General features: G+C 39.2%; 2 protein-coding genes across 12 annotated transcripts in view; one reads left to right on the forward strand and one right to left on the reverse strand.

Annotated features, from left to right (window-relative positions):
* tcf12 (transcription factor 12) overlaps nt 1–7,188 on the reverse strand; it is an 80,998-nt gene extending 73,810 nt beyond the window's left edge. For 5 of the 10 annotated variants that reach the window (XM_037094441.1, XM_037094440.1, XM_037094439.1 and 2 more), the window contains exons 1-3: nt 6,960–7,186; nt 6,081–6,169; nt 5,827–5,899 (exon numbers count right to left, since the gene is read on the reverse strand). In XM_037094441.1, the coding sequence (XP_036950336.1) occupies nt 5,827–5,899; nt 6,081–6,152 (145 nt within the window). In that variant the 5' untranslated portion in view covers nt 6,153–6,169; nt 6,960–7,186. Of the gene's footprint in view, nt 1–5,826; nt 5,900–6,080; nt 6,170–6,324; nt 6,812–6,959 lie in introns of those variants that run through there. The other 5 variants (XM_037094436.1, XM_037094437.1, XM_037094434.1 and 2 more) reach the window with 4 other exon arrangements.
* Nucleotides 7,189–10,678: 3,490 nt separating this feature from the next.
* LOC119018606 lies at nt 10,679–21,019 on the forward strand. Of its 2 annotated transcripts, none has more exons than XM_037096410.1 (13): nt 10,679–13,945; nt 14,871–14,966; nt 15,047–15,136; nt 15,312–15,372; nt 16,475–16,541; nt 18,115–18,213; nt 18,886–18,960; nt 19,092–19,139; nt 19,241–19,357; nt 19,828–19,937; nt 20,117–20,169; nt 20,393–20,498; nt 20,617–21,019. In XM_037096410.1, the coding sequence occupies exons 1-13, from the start codon at nt 13,595–13,597 to the stop codon at nt 20,856–20,858; spliced, it is 1,515 nt and encodes a 504-aa protein (XP_036952305.1). In that variant the 5' UTR covers nt 10,679–13,594; the 3' UTR covers nt 20,859–21,019. The 2 variants fall into 2 exon arrangements, with proteins under 2 accessions (XP_036952305.1, XP_036952304.1); XM_037096409.1 differs by having other exon boundaries at nt 10,683–13,945; nt 19,089–19,139.
* Nucleotides 21,020–22,627: the final 1,608 nt, after the last annotated feature.

Consider the following 22,627-nt stretch of genomic DNA (forward strand, 5'->3'; position numbering starts at 1 on the left):
CTGATCTTGATGTAAAATCAAGAAAAAAAACAGGCTCATTTGGTGGTTGGAAGCAAGTGAGTACAATTTTGATGTAGATCCAAATAAAAATCCAGATCTAGCTTATTTTAATTTTTGATTTTTTTAATATTAGATTGGCTTTATTGAATTAAAGGGGATTGTTTGGCCTTGAAATTCTGATCCACTGTGACCCCAGAGAATATTAATAAACACATAAGAAGCATTTAAGGGCAGTACAACCTGCAATCCAGTCACCAAAATTTGATTTTCCCATTTGGGTTTATTTAGAGCCAATGATGCCAGTTGACCTTACTAACCCTGCACAGTCAATGAGTCACCTGTCAGTCTTTATGTTTACTCCATACTCCTTCAAGTGTGAACAGGAACTGGTCCAGACCAAATGAACCCAACTACAGATGTGAAAGCACCCTAAATCACATCTCCATACCACATATTGTATTTTAAATTACAAATTTACCAGTGTCTTTGTTGGTGTTGATGTCAATAAATACATACATAAAAAGTTGAGTAAAATTTTGGCTCGTGAGAATTGGACCTGTTTCTGATTTGTCACAAAATACCAAAAAATAGATGTTTGATTCATTTGGACATTGTATTGTATGTTTTATATGAAGGAGGTAAGAACAGAGAGATTACAAATAAAAACAGATTATTCTGGATAATACAGTGAATAAAGCATAGTCAATACCCTCAACAATGTTGCATAATGTCTTAATAACCTTTTAACACATGTTTCTAAAACCAAAACTTACAAATCAGGTAATACAAAGCGTTAAATATTAGCTGCATTTATATCAAAATGTAAATTTGCTGATTAATTTTACTCAAGACAAACAAACACTGTACAATGTAAACACAACTCCCAACTGGTTCAATATGCGTCCAATAGACACTTAAACATCATTAAAAACATTTGGACACAAGGATTAACCTAATCTATGAATAGCTGAGTTTGACTGGGGATATAATCTATGAAATCGAACTCTTTCTGAGATCAAATATTTCCACAACAGTTGGTAGCAAAACTACAGGCCTAAAGGGGCGGGAAAAAAACAAAGAAAGACTTCTGGTCCAGGTGGCATCTTGACTAAAATGAGAAATAAGAAATGTCAGTTTTTATTGACTCCCAGCACAAATCAGAATCAAATGAAAACATTTATGAATTAAAGCACAAATAAAAGCATTTCCTCAGACCTTTCTTATGCAAAAGTGAAACTGATGGAGGATCATTAGATGCTTTGAATATGAAAAAATATGAAAATATACTAGATATGTTAAACTACCACTGCAGCGCTCTTAGTTAACCTGCCTCCTAAAAGAAAATCATGTATTATGTCACAGGGCGGACCACATTTACGTCTGGGAGGTTTAGCTGATGTTAACATTCAGCTTTACTGATTAACAGAGAGCTTTTAGTTTTATTTGGCACAATGGTTTCCTGTATATATTAACTGAAGGCAGTACAAATTGTAAAACCAATGACTGCATCAAACTCATGTATACAAATAATGAAGGTGAAACAGAAACTGGACCGAGAAGAACCAAACAGTTTTCATAGGCAAACAGGGTCAGACGGGGCTGAGATTTAGAGCAGTATTCTTGAGAAAGATGTACCAGTCCTCTTTATGACAGAGAGTCAGAGACAGAGGAAGAGAAACCACAGTGACTTGGTTCATGACTGCTGAACTGCATGTCACAATGGCTACAAAACAAACAAACTGTTTTGATATTACGGACTACAGTAAGAAACTAATGGTCAAGAAAAGGTCAATTCAGCTGTCAATACTCTTTTTTTTTTAATGTTAGTTTTTGAGCTTCTGAACAGCTATAAAGCCCCACCCCCTCCCCTAAAAAACAGACAGAGACCAAATGAGAAATGTACGCCATGCAAGCCAAGATTTACAGTGTACACACTAGGCCCCATAAAAGTAAAAGCACATTATATAAACAAATGTGGTCAGTGGTTACTTCAGATAAACTGTGAATTTAGTCACTCTAAGAGAGTTAAACAAATCAACATGCAATGCAAAGTTACAACTAAGTCTATTTGCTCTCTGATATAATCAGTAAACTCAAATTGTCAAACGTAATAGATTGTAGGGGTGCATGTTTTAACAAAATATTGATATCTGGCAGCAGTGTGCTGATAATCGTATCGCACGAGGGAGCTTTACAATATTTATATCTATATCTATATTTTGTCCCACACCTACATGAAACTGCAGTTCAGGTCCTCTGTTGAGACAAGCTTTTGGTTTTAGAGACCAAGTTGAACTCAAAGTGAGGCAGCAGTGAGGCTCTTGGAGCTGAGTCCAGCAATGAAAAAATGCAGTTATATTTCTTTTATTTATTTTGGGATTCAACTGTGTGGCAAAAAAACCTATAGCTGCTGGTCACAGCTAACAAATGTACCCCCACATATCGCTAAATGAAAATTAGCCTTTCAACAGCAGCCATCCACTGCCCTGCTCCTCAATGGCCTCATCAAATTTGCATCATCAACACAGCTGGAAGGGAGAGATGATGAATCTCTGTTAGAGCCACTTTGGGTATTTTTTCCAATCCATCTTTCTCTGGCACACTTTTGAAGGGGCTTGCCAGTCCCACTCTGCCTCAATTATCTGGCAATGCCCAGCTGAGATGCAATAATCCAAACTCTCATTCCCTGCAATTTCCACACTTCTGTCTGCACACTCACTTGCCTTATGTTCACAATCACTTATGGAGGTGCTTCTTCCCCTACCTTGAGGATCAGAGACACAGGAGCACATACTGTAAGCTGGAGGATGGAGGGATTTACTCACTATAAGCCTGATGCACTCTGAGGTGCAGGAGTTCATTCTGACATCATTATTTCTTACATGATAAAGTTTGCAGAATTCAGTTTTAGAACATTGTAGATGCAGACTACATTTAAAACCTATAAACAAGAACTCGACCAAGAAATTATCAAGACAGATACGGGTTTATCATCTTCTTATCGTCCTTTATTGGTTTTATCCTTTTATTTATCTCCTTATTTACATTACCTTTTCTTTCTTTCTTTTTCTGTGATTTTGCCTGTTTTATCACTTTTATTCATTTTCTTATAATTGCTCATATAGACTTTTTCTGTTTTCACATTTTGTGCTCTGTCCTCTTGTTTTAACTCACCTTAGGTAAAGCTTCCCTGTGTTTGGCTTGTCTGTTTAGTGTTTGCTAATACTAGTACGGTTGAATTTAATACCATAGTTGAGCAAATAACTTCATTTTCACACCACATTTTATTTTGAAACAAGGTGATGCTGCCAACCTCAATCCAACCAGAAGTCAAATGCATGTAGTTGCATGATTGATGGGGAACATTTTTTACTTCTAATATCTGGAGGTCTTTTAAGCTACAGGCACCCTGGATCAAGATCAGTCACAAAACACTAAAACCCCCCAAAATTGATTCATTCCCTTCCAATTTTTTTGATGACCACACATATTTTCTTCTGACCACTGCTACAGAAACTGGAGAAATATACTCATCTTTGATACATTTAAATATTTTGCATTCTTCCAAGTCAAAATAGGGCCTTTATTACATAAGGGTAATACTGAAAGTTGTAGACATCTTTCCCCCCCTAGCATTTCCAAGTGGTATTATTATTGGCACCGCCTTTGCAAAAACATAGTTTCTGTTTTCCAGAGTCACAAATAATAACACAAGACAGTTAACCTTCCTTTTCCCGGTTGACCGTGTGCCCAATGACCAATGTAAACACTGATTGTTTCATTTTTTCACGTCCACTACTACTCTAAACATTTACTTCATGATGATACACTGAAGCAGAAAACTTGTGTGTGGCCAGATATAGATCTGGCTGTCAAAAAACTGCAAACCACAAGTCAAAACATTCTACTGTCTTTGTTCAAGTTGTATCACTTTGATAGTGTGACATTTTATCTGACGCTGCATCTCAATACAGAAGAGACAACCAGAGCACTGATCATATCTAATAGTTAAGAATAAAAACCTACATAAATCCTGTTGTTTCCAACAAAATGTATGCATGTATCATATGTGGATGATATATTGCGTGATGTAGAATAATCTGATTACTATGGCTGCCTATCGAAAAGCTAATCAGTTAAAAACGGTGAACACGTTGTTGACAATACACTACATCCTTTTTTACGTCGTGACAAGATGCTGATATTTACATTTAACAGAAAATGTGTTTGTTAAAAATTTGTGAACATGATATATGTAACAATATTTTACATTTGATTTATGAACATAATTCTTTACAGGAAGAATCTTCATTTTGGACAATATCTTTTCTCATAATATTTTTTGAAAATGGTACAAAACAACGGCCCACATTTAGACTTTGCTACATTTCTAAAGGACAAAGCTGGTCGCCACACAACAACACATCCATGACAATGAGCTTCAGCTGTAAAACACAGTTCTCCTGACTGTCTACCACTCTTTTCTGTTCCAAACAAAAAGCACCATGCTGATGTGGGTCTATTTTAGAAGTCACTGAGTGCAGGCCAAGCCGAAAGGTGACTGTCCACATCTTACTATATAAAATCATAAAAGAAACAGCGAGGCCTTGTCAATACAGCACATGGTGGAAATGTCGATGGTTGAAATCATTCAAGTTAACTGACAATAAATAGAGGATGCAGTCTGGTTGTGAAAAAATGTATGAACAGATCAAAAGTTTAATTGTGCATCTCAGTAAGTGGATATGACACAATGACCTGATTTGTAAGAACTTTTCATATTTCACAATTCGAAATGTAGGAACACCTGTATAATCTGATGCAATCCAATAAAAAGGCAAGGAATGCAACAAATTCTATCACTTGTTCTCAGTACTGAACTAAGATGATTCAACTACAATCATTTCTGAGGCTGCTGTTAGTGTTGTTTTTCTGTGCTGGACTATATTATAATAAAAGTTTTTGGCAAACATTTTGTCCACAGATAAATAAAAACACATTAAGTTAGAGTCTAATATAACACCAGTAACAGTCTAAAGACTGTGTAATCAATATGTAAAATAATCATCCTTGTGGGAATTGACCAGGAAGGTCTGATTTTACTTTAAAAAAAACATCTGTTTCTTTGTCATTTGTTTTATTAAAGAGGGCACACTAACAACAACCCCCCCAGTTCAATGATAAGGTATTCTAAAAATTCATAGCCACAACTCCTCAGTTCATGAGTGACAGCTCTGTTCTTGTCTCTTTGTCTTTTCGTTCAGTTTCCACAAAGTGTGTGTCTTTCGTTTCACAGATAACTGGCTACAACGAGGCTTTGTGGATGTGCACAAAACATGCTTTCAAGAAAACATAATGCTTGATTGTTGACTTTCTCTTGTAGCACATCAGACAATAGTTGTGCTTCGGATTAATGTCCTGTTGCATTTATAGCAAGGAAGCGATCCAGAAGCAAGGAATCTGAACTCCTGTCATTACAAGCAAACCATGAAGATGCACAAAGACGAGTAATTTGTGTTTATACATCAACGCTTGATCAAAGCAGTCAAAACATGCCTTATGTACGCCTTAACTCAGTAGGAATATTCACTGTATTACATCATGTTGCTAATTAGATCAATCAGACAGTTACACATGTCTAGACTCTAACCATGCTTTGCTCTACATCTTTACTACAACACTCCACTTTAATTCAAGGTGGAGAGCTTGTGATTCAAGGATCCGATGTGAACAGCGCAGTATCACAGAGGAGGAAAAGGAACCACATGCAATGCAAGACCATAACAGAGGGGTTTGCTGAAATAGGTTTGAGGGCTCAAGTCTTACCTGATGTACTAAACTGACTGCTTCCGAGTGTGGTGGGCCTGTTTTTCCCTCCGCTTACAGGTGGAGAGAACATCTGCAAGGAAGCATGTGGACATAAACCTAGAATTAGACTCCCAACATTGAGATGATCAGATGGCAAGCATCCTAAAAGCTGCTCAAGGACGGCTTGTGAAATAAGTGGATAATAATGTGAATTGTTCAATTAGTCACGCTTCAAAATGAAAGAGAGAAAAAAGAGAGAAAATCCATCATACCGCACTGAAATCCAGCAGGTCACTTAATTCCTTGTCTGTTCCAAGCGCGGCAATCCGCTGCTGAGGGTTCATCCTGGCGATCTAGAAACCTGAAGACAACACAGCCCGGTCAGGTCACATCTCTGCTGCTTTTATTCAACACGGTGCCACAGGAAATGACCAATGCCACGAGAGGTATTTGTTATGGGATGCGGAATAAAGACCATCACTGTGGAGTAAAGTTCGCGCTGGCATTGAAACATACCGACACACTGACAGTTTGACCACACCATCATTCACCAAAGAGAGTAAACAATCAGTCCGTGCAGATTAAGTGTTATCCATCATAGCGGTGATTAAAAATGGATAAAATGGAAGCGCTCTGGATGGATGATGGCACAAGCTTGTTTAAAAACCTGCAGCATCGCGTTGTTGCAGTGACATTATTTCTCTGTAACAACACCCTCTCACTTGTCCTAACACGTTGATGTAACTCGGTGATTAGGCTGCCACTGACAGTGTTAATGTCAGTGATTTGTGAGGCAGGTTTCGCAGAAAAAAAAACGATGGTCAACGTTAGCGGAGGGACCTCACGTCAGTTAGCTCGCCGGCTAATGCTAGCTGCAGTTACTGATTCATATGGATAGAAAAGAGCTAGCGAGCTGCGACCAGCTGCAGCGGTTTGAGCCCATGTAGACATGAGCACGGAGAAGCCTTTCCCGGCGAGCGAGATATAAATGAGATACTGGCTCAAGAGAAGTGAAAAAAGCCGAGCAAATACTGCAAATGACACTCAATCCCCAGCAGCTCCAGAACACAAAACGCAATGATGGTCTTTCTCAACTCCCAACTTCTTTCACAGGTCCGAAAGCTTTTGGCAAACTCTCACAGATATTTTACCTTTTTTCCGAATAAAATCCCGACTAGGGTGATCTGGTGAAGACTCGCTGTCTTGCAATACGCCTCAAACTGGCGAGATATTGGTTTAAGCGGGTATACCTGGGATAATATCCTCTCTATATAGCAGTTACGAGTTTCCCTTAGGCAGACATTTTTGCTTTGCGAAAGCCTCAGCACCACGATGACATTGGTTATTGTATCCCTCCGCCGAAGCACAGTGACATGATGGTCCCACACAGCGGGAGATGCTGCGGGAGTCAGCACGCGCTGTGCGGGTCACACTGATCCACCGCATGTTCATCTGTGCTTCTGACGCACAATAACATCTCCGCATTAAACAAGTATGCAAACAAGGACACTTATGTTACATATTTTGTTTACATAATCCCACATTTTCCCAGCAATGTCCAAATGACAGAAGCCAGCATTTTTATTTTGTTAAAGGTGATAACGGTGCGTTTCATTTCGCCTGACGTCACATCCTCTTTACTAGCTACAACTTCCGGTGAAACAGCAGATAGGTAATAATAATTATTGGACACTCTGCTATCAAACTTGTTATACTTCTTTATATAGCTCACTGACGATGGAACACGGTTACTCATTGCCACGTCCTTCTGCAGACGCTGTCCCCCAAAAGCGTAAATGCACAGGGGAAGTGAACGACCCAAGAAGACTTTGGGACAAGAAGAGGGGTAAAACAAGAGTGAACATTGGTGTGGCTTTTCCAAAATGGAGAGAACTTCGAGACAAGCTTGGGTTGCAGAAAGATGCTGATCTTGCATGTCTTCTACTTGACAGGTAAGCAACTACTTGGCTAATCTTGAAAGTGGCAATCTTAAAGATTTCCAGAAGCGGCAATTGCAGGTGTATTTTGGGACCTCGCTGCTTCCCGGAGATTCTGTGTCACCTGTGTGATGTCTGGCAGTTGGCAGCTTTGCCACGCCTCCATAATTACCCTACAGTTTCATTGTCCACAGTTATCAGTCTTTTCTTTGTTTGTTCAGACATGACTGTTAACGGTAAGGTTAGCCATTTTCCCCCAATGCTAGCAGAGACCAGGACAAACAACTGTAATGTCGCAACTACTCTGTCTTGCCAACCAACCACTGCTGGGTGAACCCGTCACTAAATATATGCCTCTTGTGATATTTTCTGCTTTTCTTCTTCACCAAGACACCCAGTGTACATTTTTGGTATTACAGCAAATGCAAGGGCTTTTCATCAGTGGGCCAAAGGCTTGATCATGTGTGAGGCAGGTTTTGCAGAAAAAACAATGGTCAACGTCAGCGGAGGGACCTCACATCAGTTAGCTCACCCGCTAATGCTAGCTGCAGTTACTGATTCATATGGATAAAAAAAGAGCTAGCGAGCCAAGACACCCTTTGTATATCTTTGGTATTACAGCAAATGCAAGGGCTTTTCATCAGGAGGCCACAGGCTCAATCATCATTGTGTTCTCTAATTCAGCGGTAGATGGTGACTTAACAGATGTTTATATCCATGAAAATCTTCGATCTTCTACTTGAAGACATCATGATAATAATGATAATAGTCATTAATATCAATAATTTGATTAACATTCTGTAACAGAGGGTTGTAAATAGGGCTGGATTACCAACCAGCATAGTGTCTAATTGCCTGCAGGGCCTCAGATCTTGAGAGGCCTCATTAGCCCCAAGTTCACTCTCAAATGGATTTGGTAATTTGATTAATGTTATTTATAAGGCACTCTTCACCAAATAATAAGTAATTACTAACTGAGGTGGTACATGCATTATCAGCTAATTTTGCTGTGCTTTGTAGTTGATACCCCAGTAATTATTATTATACAGACAGCACTGAGGTGGGGGTGTCAGCGAGGGACCAACAGCAAATTATCAGCCAGAGGTAAGTCCAGCAGTGGACTTTTATCATACTTATTTTTATGTATGTATTTACTTTTGAAGTTCTATTTAAAATTGTATTATTTTCGATTTGATTTGTTGTTTGCTGTACTTTACGTTCCTTTGTTGTAGCTTTGTTTGCTATGTTGATTTTTTTTAAATCATAAACATAGAAATTTGAAGTGTTTGGACCAACATTTCTGCAACTGTGACAAATCAAAGTTTTTTTCTGACAGTTAACTTCAGTTGGACTGTGCTTTTAGTCTGAAGGGTTCAGACCGGATTTGCTGTTGCCGTCGGCGGAAACCGGGCGGGCATTTGAAAACAAGCTAACTGTAAATTATAGTCAAGATGAATATTGGCCATATTTCAAGAAATGAAAAAGAAGGGGCATTTTTCCCCATGGCAAATCCATGGGGGATAACAACGCAATGGCCTGATATCAACCAGACTTCAGCTCCAGTGGCGAAAAAATCGAAACCAGTCCGTCGATCTGAGGAGGGTCTGAGAGCAAGAAAGGAAAGCGACCGTCTGCGAGTCAAAACAAGGATAAACATATCGTACAGCTTCACAAGATGGAGACAGTTTAAAGAGGAAAATAACCTACGATCTGACGGAGACGTCGCTAACTATCTCTTGAACTTGTAAGTATTTGGTGAAAGCCTCGTTAGACCATGTTCTTGAATCCTGACCGACGTCTGAAGTATTTCGCTGACAAATAAACATTGTCATCAAAGCTCATACATCAGGCCCGGTCAAACATTAAAAAAAGACTATATGCACACATTAAACTTGAATATAACGGAGGAAAGACAACCGCTGTCATCTCATAAATTATGCTAAGATCGTGTCACACCTAACTCTCGTTTTATTCGTTTTATTGAAGATAAAACGCAGGCTTAAACGTAAACACACATCGAAACGGTTCATTTAAAGCAAGTACAGTTGAAAAAGTCATTGATTAGCAGCGTTTGTCTTCACTTGACAGCTCAGTTTCTCTACAGGTGTGTTCAGGACCAGTACGTGGTTTTCATTGTCAGCTTTGACAGCCAGGCTTTGCGATGCCCCAAAATGTGTCAACAGCGAATTGAAACAGCTCCCAGAAACATTGAATGTGTAGAATGACAGCAGGGTAATGTGCCTAAATGTATATCGGTAAATGCTCTGAAGAGAGCATGAAAACCACTGTAAGAGAGTACCGTTTTTTCCCCGCTGTGTGGGAACTACTTTCTTCCTCCGCGCTGGCGAGAAACCAGACAAGAGGACTGCAGTAAAGTTAGGCTACGGCTGTGGCTTCTGGATGCGCATCGTGTGTTGTAATGAAAATATCACAATGTTTTTGAAGTCTGCAAGGCATTTTACCCGGCACCCCCTTTTGCTATTGCTTTACGAATTAGTTGTTTTAGTTATAAGTGCATTTTAGGTGGTTTAATAATGGCATAGCATTAAGTAGTGGCTGACAAGCCCTAGTCTACTCCAGAGATCACAAATGTTAACTATTTCTCTTCAAAGATGTAAGAAAACTATGAACTGATTTAATATGAACCAAGATATAATATTATTCCAGAGGTATTGATTGCTTATTTTCATATAATCTGCGTAATGGTACATGTATTATAACTGTAAAATTGGTATCATTGATAGACAGATGCTCATGTGTTCTTATCTTTTATGTGATCAATGTTGACTGAGGACACTTAAATGTAGTTTCTCTTTGAGAGGATGAGGTTGAGTGGTTATTGCATTTGGTTTGCCAGTCAGAGAAGACAGTTTGCAGTGGAAGTTAAGGGTTTTTCTCATAGCATATTCATACAGGCAGGCAGGCGCACACTGAAACTATTATGACTTTAAAAAGAAAAAAAAACAAAACTGAAAACAGGGTGTGAAGAAGGCATGGCTGAATCCGTGTGAATCGAAAATCCGTATGTAAAAATAACTTGAAAGAAATCAAGTTTTGAACACTTTAATAAGGACAAAAACCATATGTGAGTCTTTGAAGAAACGAGGGAGGTGTGTCTGCATCACTGGGGGTTCCCCCTCCTATCTTATCCAGATGTTTTAAAGAATGAGGCCTGTTACACTAACAAGAGCTTCAGTTAATTCAGTCCAAGAACCACCAACACTTCTGGAACTTTACAGAGCCTCGTGCACTCTGCACAGCACATGTACTTACACAGAGAGCTGTAACCAAAGTATGTCAGTCAGTAGTTCAAGATTGAACAGTATCACACAGGAGAGAATGAAGAGCCCCCGCTTTAAGTTAGTGGACGCCTCAGCAACTTAAACCATGTGAGGTATTTTTAGGATCTCCATGTCCTGTAATTCAGTGGCATAAAGCATCTATTACAACAATAAAAAACAGTGAACTTCGTTTCTTGGGCGCTCAGCAATGATGTGCTCACATTTAGTTTATAGTGTTACGCTGACTGCTAGCCTTGCAAGAAAAACTATTGGCAATTGTAATCATCAGCTAAAGCAAGTTTTCTTTGAAGGCGACAGGGAGTGATGGGAGGCACCACTACCTCCTATTGTTAATTCCAGACTGCCACCTGTTGGACAAACACAGATCACACAAACTTCACCAGATGTTCTTCCCACGACAAAAGGCAGATGAACATAAAACACTTTTGTTGGTTCATCTAAATTATTTCACGAATGTTGGGAATAACAAAAGTCAAAAGTTAGAATTTACTGTTAACAGAAGTCTTGCAGCTTTGTAGTACATTTAGAAACATTTTAAACATACAACATAAGGTTATGTCTTGGAAAAGATGAATTAATCGAACTGTCAGGAATATAGATTGAGGGGCGTAGCATTGTTTACTGGTCTTCCAGATTTTGTTCTTCTGTGGTGGGTGGAGGTGAAAAAAATCTCTTTCAATGAAGGTAGAGAGCCATATTTTACTGAATTAGTTTAAGCTTGATGGACCTAAAAAAGTGATTGTAAATTTCTCCATGAATGTTTCCAGTGACATAAGTCCCCCTCGTTTCAGTGGCAAAATGTCATATTGCTTGCCTCATGGAGGTCAGCAGATTTGGGGAAAACATTTTTGTTTACTTTTCCTCAAACCGTGGTTGAAAATCTTGGGAAACACATGCTTCTACGACTTGCAACCTCAGCTGCACTCTCCGTTGGAAATAGGGACATTGCTCTGCATTTTATTGCCTGTTCTTATGCATGTGTTTAGGCAGAGACACCGATTCCAGAATCTATTCTGGATTCTACCATTTCCTATTATGCAAAAATTAGGCTCTTTTTATTGGCCCTTTCCTGCCTGGTTGAAGTCAACGTCTTTCAAAGTCTGTGCCCCAGTTTGTAACCAAGGTTCTCTTATTTTATTTAGTTTTTTTTACCTGTATTGTACCAGGAATATTTTTATTGAGATGCTGAATCTCTTTAACAACAATTTTTTACATAAATGAAACAAGCAACTGACCTAAAGCGATCAGCAAATTACATCAAGACCATTAATTTACCAGTGTTCATTAAGAGGACGTGTACATTCATTGGTTAAATAGTCCTTAACCTAATCTTCCACATTTATCAAATAATCTTGTTTAAGGTGTCTTTGTAACACCAGGATGAAGGTGCAAAAACTTAAGAAGCGCTTTCACCAAAGACTGTGGGTTCAAGGAATGAAAATGATAGCCATGATGACATCATTTGACTTAATCCAGATTATTATCTCTGATTTCATAAAACTCCTCCAGAGCCAGAGAAGAGATCATACAACTGTGTCACAGGCTGAGAAGTAGTTTCCACGACATAAACTGACTTTTATGTGTAAAATCACTTGAGTAACCACTTTACTGTTTTCTTATCTGCTCTAACGATGCCAGTGAAAGTTACATATGTCCTGGTATACAGTTGGACGTATGTAAAGAAAGCATCTACATGGCTAAATGTTAAACTCTTCTATCTCTGCTAATGTCATGCTGTCTCTTTAGCGTGGGTATGTTCATTTAAAAGCACCAAAACTAAGCATTGTGCGAAGAATCATCTTAACAGGACATCAACTTTCTTGTTAGCTAGCTGCTGACCACTCAGTATAGTTTGTTTGTAGTTGCTGTGCTTGGTAAGAAGCTGAGAGATCAGCTGAAAGGTGGTGAGGAGGATTACTGTGAATAAGGGCATATAAATAACAACAGCAAGTAAAAGATCTACAATGAGTCCAGTCCAATAAAATGGATACTATGAAATAAGGGTTAAAATGATATGAGAAATATCTTTTTAAGTGTTCAGTCATCGTTTAAATTTTTGAGCTTTAAGTCAAATAAGTAATTTGACAAGAAATTAGCACAAGATCAACCCGGAAATTGTCCAAATCTTTCAGCCATGTTTTAAAACCATTGTCAGTGAATGGAGGTCAGTTGCCATGGAGACGGTTGAGCTGTTATCGTGTGACCAACATTTTGGCGTGTTCAAAATGGGAAACCCTGTGATTCTTTGTTCTTGTTCTTTTTCTTATTATTATTTCAGGTCAGTAGCTATCAAAAGTCAATTTATTTTCTTCCTCTCCACTTATCTTTTTCTCTTAAAAAAAAAAAAAACACTGGTGACTACCTTTCCCAAAATGCAAAGCGCGACGTCCTTAAACTAATGTGTTTACGCTCCGCGGTCACGTTTACCAATGTCTGGAGCGGCAGACTGCTGGTCACTGTGCTTGAACTCAGACATGGTGGCAACCGTCAGTCAGTAAGACAACTCCTCGTTTCTTCTGCACCGGGGTCGGTGTTATCAGTGTAACGATGCCGGGGATGTTCTCTGTGCCGGGCTGTAAGGGCTACAGGAAGGCCAGGTCCCGGGGAGTCGTCTTCCACTCTCTGCCTACAAGAGACCCGGGCCGATGCAGAAAGTGGTTAAAGGCCATACAGAACCCCAAATTTGATGAAAACACGCCAGTCATTAAATACGGCAACATAAGAGTCTGTAGCCAGCATTTTAAACCGGAAGATTACGAGCCAGACATACAGGCAGAACTTATGAAAACAACGCCCAGAAAGATCCTCAAGTCCCACGTTATCCCGTCTGTGTTCTCTGGAAGGCAACAAGAGGACCTGGACACCTCTCTGCCCGCTGATGACAGCAGCCGAACAGAGGTAAATCATTTACTTTACCTGGAGTTTTAAACATAACGTTGGCTAGGAAACCCCACATGTGTGGTTTAGAGCAGAGCTGCTGCTGGCGAGAGCTTGGACATTCATGTGGTGGAAAGGTAAAGACGAACCTGGTGCATGGTGACAGGAGAAAACGTCAACCCGTACCTCAACCCCTGGAAGTACCTCACAGCATGTAGGGAAATGTAGTCTTGTGAATTAATTGCAAATTAAATAGCATGTAAAAGATTTTGTGGTTTGAACATGATTACTCTGATTAAATGGATATTGCTACAGTCTGTCTGTGTGTTCCACTTACAAGCGTCTCTTTCTGAAACTTTCTTTATTCTACAATAATATAGTTGGTTGTTGAGAGTCAGTCACTGACACTTTGTGCTGGTACTGGGCTGAGCTACCACCCCAAAGCGTTGCTGTTGGACAACGTTGGAATGAGACACTTTTTGCACCTATTTATTGGAATCAGAGATCTGTAATATTGTAAATTAGGAGCTTGTTGACATCATTGTGGAACTGATAAGAAACTGCCATGCCCTTTGAGGCTCTCCCTTGTTCATGCTCACATAGGACTGCAATCTTTCACCCACTTACTATTTGGGCCCCACCTTGGTTAAACCTTGTGTATAAATTGAGCTAATTAAAGGAGTCAGCAGGGGCCATCTTAGAAAAGGAGTCGAGATGCATAACTGAGGTTCTATTTGATGTATCGTTTGCTCAGAGAGTGCAATACTTGTGTAGAAAACTTGGGTTGGCGAAGGTTTGTATTACTTTTATAACTGCCACAGTGAGCCGTCGATTCAAGTTGGCACAAGCAGCAGGTGCCATATGTTAAGTAATTTGCTCTAACGTGGAATTGGGTGGGAAATGACTGACTACCAAAACATTTTTTGTATTTTTTTTTTTTTATTAGGCCAAGGCTTCCAGTACAGCTGCTCAGGCTTCTTCCTCAGCAGTTTCCTGTTCCAGCATTGATAGCGTTTTGGAAAGGCACTCTGTGTTAACCTCAGTAAGTATGATGTAGTACAGCTGTGTTCCTAGTATTCGATGTTTAATTCTTGATTTTAAAAATCACTGTTTTTACACTAGTGTCCAACTACATCGTCACAGTTTGCTCCTGGGGGTGTTCAAGTCGCTGATGTGGATTCTGTATGTCCATGTCCTTCCCTGCCCATTGCTGTAGGTATAACACATGACATCTGAAGCCTTATTTCTGTGTAAATGAGTTATACATGCAGTCAGAGGTAATGTTTGTTGGTAGAACTTTTTTTCAAAATACATTTTTTTATTGTAAAATATCATTCAGAATAGTTTCCCTTCTTCGTTTTTTTGAATTTGACATTTGTTGTCCCAGAATGACACAGGAGCTCCAAGCACCTCATCCCAGTTCCCTCCACCAGCTGAACTCAGCAAAGGTTTGTGCAGTATTGCATCCGTGGATGGACTGAGTGAGAGCTTACAGAAAGAGACTGAATTAAACTCAACAGCAACGTCAGACTTGAGTCAGTCAAAGACTATTGTGAATGACAGCTGCTTGATGGAGCTGTTTAAGAAGTGCCAGACATGTGGACAGCCCATATCCAAAAAGAATGTGTCTCACTGCGGAGCACAGAAGAAGGTGAGGTGGAGGTGCCTCGGTGGACACAGGGGCACATGGACATCATCACCCCACATTTGGGAGGCATTTCCGGAAATCCACGTTCTTACGACTCTTTCCATTCTTTTTTCTGGTGGCACCTTTACGCATTTCAAAAAGTGGGCCAAACATCTGCACCTGAATTTCATGGGTCATAAAAACTTTTTTGAAATTCAAAAGGCATACCTCAACCCTGAAATGAAACAGATGCACCGGAATAAGCAGGGAGGGATCTTTACAGCGGGGGGTCCACCAACAGTGCAGTGATGACACTCTTCTTCACATTTCAGGTGATTTTCCTGGTTTGGTTTCAATGTCAAAAACCAAAAAATGTTGGGATTCAACTTTGATTGTTTTTTATTTCTCCAATACATCAAACTGCAGGTTCAAGCCTAAAACTCTGTTTATTTCAAAGGCAGAAAAATGCATGTATATATGCATGTATATATTATATCATTGTCATACAACATAGGCAGCCATTGGACAACAATTTGTATGATAATCATGACATTTTATACAAATGTCTAATAGGATAAAATTAAGTAGTCATGAGATTTTATATCCAAGAGGTCAAAGGTGAACTTGACATCATAATATTCAGCAAACAATGTTCAGGCCATTATACAACAGCTTAGCTCAGGAACAGCAACTTGACTGGTGCACAGAGGCAAACAGCAGTGAGGTGTCATTCTAGTTCTCTTATTTTTACATCTTTTCTTCTCCCTACATGAGTAAAGGATGTCAGCCAGACAACACCAGTGTAAAGCAAAACCTTACAGTGTCAGTTGCATCTTTTAATATCAGACATAATCTTAATGACTGAACCAGACGTTGAAAGCTTAGCATGTGTTACTGAATGTTTTCTTGTTTTTAATGTAAAGGTCCTCTGAAGAACATTAAGGCCTATTCAAAGAGAAGAGAGAAGGGAGTTCTATCGTCATGGTCAAGGTGAGGCAGCATGTACAGGCTATACTTTTTACTATAAATGGCTAGTGATGATCAACATGGTAAACCTTTTTTTTTTAAAGTCATTTGTGGATTGAGACGAAGCTATGGGAATCCAGTAAACATATTCAAGTGACATGAATCAGGCCTGCTGTTTGTTTGGAGACACAGAAAGCTCACTTAAACTGGGTGTATGCAGCAGCTCTGAAGAAGCTAAGCTAATTGGTGGTTGTCATTAGCCTCTAGACTCTGTACTTCCAGAATCTAGAGGTGCAGAGTTGAGTGATGGTTCTGTATTTGTAATTACAAATGACCTCCAACAGTGTTTAACTGAAATTTTTTTATGTAAAAAAAAAAAAATGGACTCGTGAAGCTAGAGATGTAAACTTAATAGATTTCAATTATGAGGTCAGTGAAAAAGAACAAAAAAAAAACATTGTTAAAGTGAGATTGTTGAAAAATATTTGAAAGCTTTATTGGATGAACTCATTTGCCCTACTAATAGAGCAGGAAGTTTGAGATCACCATTAAGGATGTTCTGTTTTCCAGGAAGTATAACTCCCCATGGGACCTATTTAAATAAATACATGTTAGACAACAAAATGAATGATGTCAGACCTGCGGTGGGCAGCCCTCCTCCCAAGAGTCTGGTAGATGACTCAGACTGAAAAAGTCTAGGACCTCCACCCTGCATGGATTGTGTCAGTCCATTTCACTCCATGAGAAGTTTTATTGTACGTTCAACGTGATGAAATTGATCTCAAAGTCATTTTGTAATGTGTTTGGTATTAATTAAATAAAAACTCTTATCTCACAGGATTGCTACATACATTGCTGTGTCTTTCTTCCAAATGTTCTACCATGTAACCTCATCTTTTCTGCATGAAATAAAGTGGATTTAAAAAAAAAACATGAATAAAAGCATTTTAAGTTTTTATCTGTGCAGCATTAGTGAGTGCCTCGGTTTCCTGGAAGACTGACGGTTTTACGCTGTAGCTGAGTCACACCCATGTTTCAAACAACTACAGACAAAAGATTTTAACGTCCCTTCTCCTGTTATTACAATATTTTTGGCTCTAAGTAAACCTGCCAGCCTCAATTTCACTTTAAATTTAAACAGTTTGTTTCAAAATATACATACATTTTCATCAACTATTTTGTTTGAATACACAGACAATTTTGCTGGTCGGGCAAGGTTCACCCAACAGCATCCTAATATTTTCTTACTCACCCTAATGCCTACCTACCCATGCTCTGTAGCCATGCGGTCAGTTTAGTTCAGTATGATTAAAACAATATCCACATCTTCAAACACTCCCACATGTTTTGGCACATGTATAACTGCGTTTGAAAACCAGAAAAATAACATCTTTCCAGAAACACTTTTCATATTATACGTTATACGTAACAAACAAGATGTATGGTGGTTACAATACTTGCTTTCTGCTCTCATACATTCAGAAAATGTCCACCCGGTGAACTTGAAACCAGTTCAACTGGAGCTTTTGTGTTTGTCAGCATGCGTAATATTTCCAAATTAGGTGTTGTGTCTGACAACAATGTTTCTGTTTTACAGTTATGAAATGAAATCTTCAATATCGCTGACTTCCACTGGTACTTGTATGCATGAGCCTCCTGCACGATCAAGTCCTGAACATGTATCAGCCTCTGCAAGGTAGGCAAATGTAAACTTTACTGTTTTGTTTTTTCTTTGGAGGGGGAGGGATACAGCATAGAGTGGCCCAGTAAAACTGGAACTCTATCCCTACATATATAAAAGATTTTTGCCACACAACGAATAAAAACAGCAAACCAATAACATGACTATTTGAAATGATTTCTTTTTATTTTAGCCAGAAACATCTGGCTGGTCAACTTTGTCTGTAGGCGCCACTTTGGACAGCCCTGAAGCCCAATGTATGCAGTGGGTGTCTATTCTGAAAAACAGGGAAATGTATGACTACTTGCTGTGGTGAATTGCAGAGCTTGAAGGGTAATTTGAGCATTTTTGATCCTGGGCCCTATTTCCTCATGTTTTTGTGTTTTCTGTACTCCAGTGTGAGTGTGCAACCCATGTACGGAGGCTGTGTCATTGCCTCGGTGGTCCAGGGTTCAAATCCAACCTCTAAACCCCTGCTGCTTGTCATACCCTGTTTCTCATCCTGTTTTCAGTCACTCTCCAGTTGTTCTATGCAATAAAGTCATTGAAAAAAAAATCTTTATCTAGACACATATTCTAGAGACATTAAGTCTTACAGGTAATCGTGTGTCACAGTAGACATTCCATATCAATGTACTATAACAACTCTTGAATGGTCTGAAAATGAATTTATATATATGTCTGCAGAGGTAAACAAGGTGATGTTGATCATCAGAGTGACACTACACTAGAGGCATCTGAGGTGAACTATCCCCGGGACAGGTTAGTATGGATAGTTTTGCGAATGTATATTTCAGTAGGTTTATGTATCTGTCAGTACTGTACTGACTTCATTTAAATACAATTTCACACTGTTATTCAGTGCCCTAACTGTAATTTGTTGTTTTCAGTAGTGACGAGATGGATGTCGCCATTGACGAGGACAGTATGAAGAACAGACTGTAATTTTATATTTTGTCAGATATATTGCATTGCAATTTTTTCACTTTTATGGCTGATCTGATTCAAGATTCTATTTTTTAATTTTTTTTTAATTGAATAGATCTGACTTGGATAGTGATGTGGAAAAAGTTGCAGAAACATCTGAGCTGAGTGGTCTGGGAGCTGATGACAGCTGTGATGAAGAGGTCTACGTACCAACAATTCCCCAGAGGCACCTGTACGTATTTGATCAGGCTCATTTTCAAGATTGGGGATCTGTACATCGATCAAGTCACAAAGATTTTATGCTTGATGCTCAGTTTTTAAATCCAGATTCTGCTAGTTTACATGTTGCCTCTGTTACAACTTTATCAAAGTAGTAAAGAAAAAGAGGTACAAATCTTCCCAAACCAATCTTATTTGTTTTCCACAATAAAAGAACTTTGGAATATTTGGAAAAGGGCAGCAAAGAAAAATATACAACTCTAAATTGAAAGATTGCTGAACTTCTTCTCTACCCATTCAGTTAAGGAACTGCCAAAACTGAAGCGGTGAAAACATTTTGTGTTGTGCCTCTGTTCATTCACCTGACATGACTTGTCTTTAGTTTGGAAGAAGAATATTGTAAAAATACCGTAGCATACAAAAATCTTTGGATTTTATACGTCAAGTGAATCGGTGGTGTCGGTCTGCTGCTTTCTGTCTCAGCTCCACAAAGTCTGAACTCTTACTGGAATGTGAGGAAGAGGAGCTGGAGCCATGGCAGAAACAAACTTCACACGCTCGGTTGAAAGAAGGGGATGATAGTGGAGAGTTGAGTATGTCGCACTGATTCTTGAAGGACATATTGGTGTTGAGGTTTTCAGACATTCTAATTCTTTGAAGCATGTGATTATGTATACATTGCAAAAATACTTGCGACTGTTTGTTGAATAGTCCATTTTTTGATGGATTATTGTTAAAGTACCTGATTTTGTCTATTTGTATGTTCTTGCAGGTAAGGACCAAGCTGATTGTAGCCCGGAGCCTTCACTTCTTCAGAGAAATACAGTAAGTAATTTACCAGCTCAGCTAAAAACAGAAAGTCCAGAGCCGGCTGCCTTCAACAACCAAGTATTGATGTTATTAGATTTGTATAATTGTAATAAATGACCTGACTAATGGGTGAAAAGGTGTAGCTAGTACCTTAACATGTAATGTTAATTTTAAGACTTTGATGCGTGGATATTAGGTGTGTTTCCTGAAGTATGGACTCTGTTTCTGTATTTTTCAGAGCTTTATTGGGACTTCTCCCAGGCAGCAGTTAACAAGCAACGCTGAGTTAATTGGTTCTCTCGGGACAAAGTGCCGTGCTGGGAATTCATTCACAGTATTACCAGGTAAAAGATTGCTTTTTTTTTTTTTTTTCAGTGATTGTATAATGAGCATTCTGTTAGCATGTCCACATGTTGTTATTTTTCTCAAGCTGGTCTCAAGAGTCTGTGTTTTGTTTTTCAGCTTCTAAGAAGCGTCGTTTCCGTAATGTGGCCACAACGACTGTAAAACAAGAGGCCTGTGATGAAATCATCGACAACCAGGAGTCCTTGTCTGGTGTCCGGAGTCCTGCAGTGTGTGGAGCAACATCATATAACCAACTGCTGCCAGACCAACCGAACTCACAGACTAGTCCTGTAAACCTGTCTCTGCCTTGCTTTGCTGAACATGAACATAAATTGACTGCTGCATCGAGCAAACGATAGTTTAGTGCACCAAGAGAACACACTGTTATGTTAACGGTTATGATGGGTAAGTTCACAAGTTGTTGTACTGTTGTATTACATGCAGTCACTTAAATTCCCCTTTAAAGGTATGGGTTTTATTGTAATATTATGTCTGTAAATTAAATTCTTAAAGCAAAAAACATTTTCAAGCGCTTCATTCAGGTAGTATTAAATGGCTGGCACTGGTTCAGTTACTTTTTGGTACAGTAAGAATTTGTGGAATAAAGCATTGCTGATTCAGATTTGTTTTAACGTTAGGGTTAGCACATAAGTGTTTAGTTTGCCATTGAGACCTAAATGCGACAAGTTTATCAAGTATCTTTGTTAGTAAATGAGTCACACGTTAATTGTCTCTAAAAAAGAAACAAGTGAAAGTAGTAAAAAGGGCCTTTTTACTTTAGGTTTAAATGGGTTAACATCACTTATGTGACCTGGATGTGGTTAGATGCAGGTGGGGTGAACTTTGGTCATTTAAAAACTCTGATTTCTCAGAATATGCTCCAAATGTTGTCAACACTGTTCTTTACGTTTTAACTCCCACTCCACCATCCGTGACTGTGAGACCAGCAAGCTTTATGAGTGTATAATGTTGTATACATAAGTGTGTATTATGATGTAGTATTAAAGGGGCACTGTGTAGTTTTTGGATAAGAAATTCTAACCCAGAATTTTAACATTTACAGTATAAATGGGGTAAATGAGCAGTGGCTCTACACCGAGCTCCCCGAGGATGACTGAACTCTTCACCCTGTTGCTAAGACTGAGCACAGCTGCCCTGCGGAGGAAACTCATTTTGCATGCTTGTATCTGCAATTCTGCTCTTTTGATCACTACCCACAGCTTGTGGTCATATGGTTGGAACCTATATGGACTGGTAAACCGAGAGTATGCCTTCTGTTTAACCAGAATGGTTTCCACGATGGTCTGACACAGCTCCAGCAGTACTTCTAACACTGCACCATGTCATGCTCCGTTTTCCCATCACTCATGAGCCAGACCCTGAGATACTTAAACACAGCCTCTGGTCCACCTTCTTAAAGATGGGAGCTAGGCCTAGCCAATGGTGGTGGTTCCAGACCTCCACAGGACACTGAAGAGGTGTGTCAAGACAGCCCAACAATGTCCAGAGCCGTCAGAATCTCAGGGCGAATCTCATCCACCTGTGGTGCCTTGCTGCATGGGATCTTCTTGACTACTCCAGCAATCTCTGCCAGTGATATGGACACATATTCCCCTGGGTCTTCAGACTCTGCCTCTACTTCAGAGGACTTCTTAGTTGGATTCAGGAGCTCCTCAAAGTGTTCTTTCCATCAGGTTTCTCCATCATTTCAGCCACACAGAGGCGACCCTGGGCAACTCCAGCAAAGGAGAGAATCTAGCCCCTCTCTGGGAGTTTGGTTCCAGGTGAGCCCAACTGTATCTTGCTTGTACCTCTCTACCTCACACACTGCATCTGACCCCATCAGATGTAATGTTTAAATAACTATTCCTTATACATTGAGAGTCAAATCCCTTGATTGTGAACATATACTTGGCCAATAAAGCTGATTTTGATTCTGAAAATGAAGACTTTGTTTATGAAGTTTATTTAAACAAAAAACAGTCAATGACAATCTTTTTCTTCTGATAAAAAATGTCTATGGCAAAACTACATAGTGCACCTTAAATATGATGATTTCATTGAATTATACATCTCAGGGACTCTAACCATTAAAATAATGTTTGCATCACAACCAAAAACAATATAA

This window comes from Acanthopagrus latus, chromosome 4 (genome assembly GCF_904848185.1).
Source record: "Acanthopagrus latus isolate v.2019 chromosome 4, fAcaLat1.1, whole genome shotgun sequence".
Classification (NCBI taxonomy): domain Eukaryota; kingdom Metazoa; phylum Chordata; class Actinopteri; order Spariformes; family Sparidae; genus Acanthopagrus; species Acanthopagrus latus.

Bases quoted from the DNA above. Each gene is read 5' to 3' on its own strand.
- LOC119018606 (XM_037096409.1), top strand. From the start codon at position 13,595: ATGCCGGGGATGTTCTCTGTGCCGGGCTGTAAGGGCTACAGGAAGGCC. The intron at 18,961-19,088 runs GTTAGTATGGAT...TGTTGTTTTCAG, and splicing joins GTGAACTATCCCCGGGACAG to TAGTGACGAGATGGATGTCG. The intron at 19,358-19,827 runs GTACGTATTTGA...TTTCTGTCTCAG, and splicing joins ACAATTCCCCAGAGGCACCT to CTCCACAAAGTCTGAACTCT.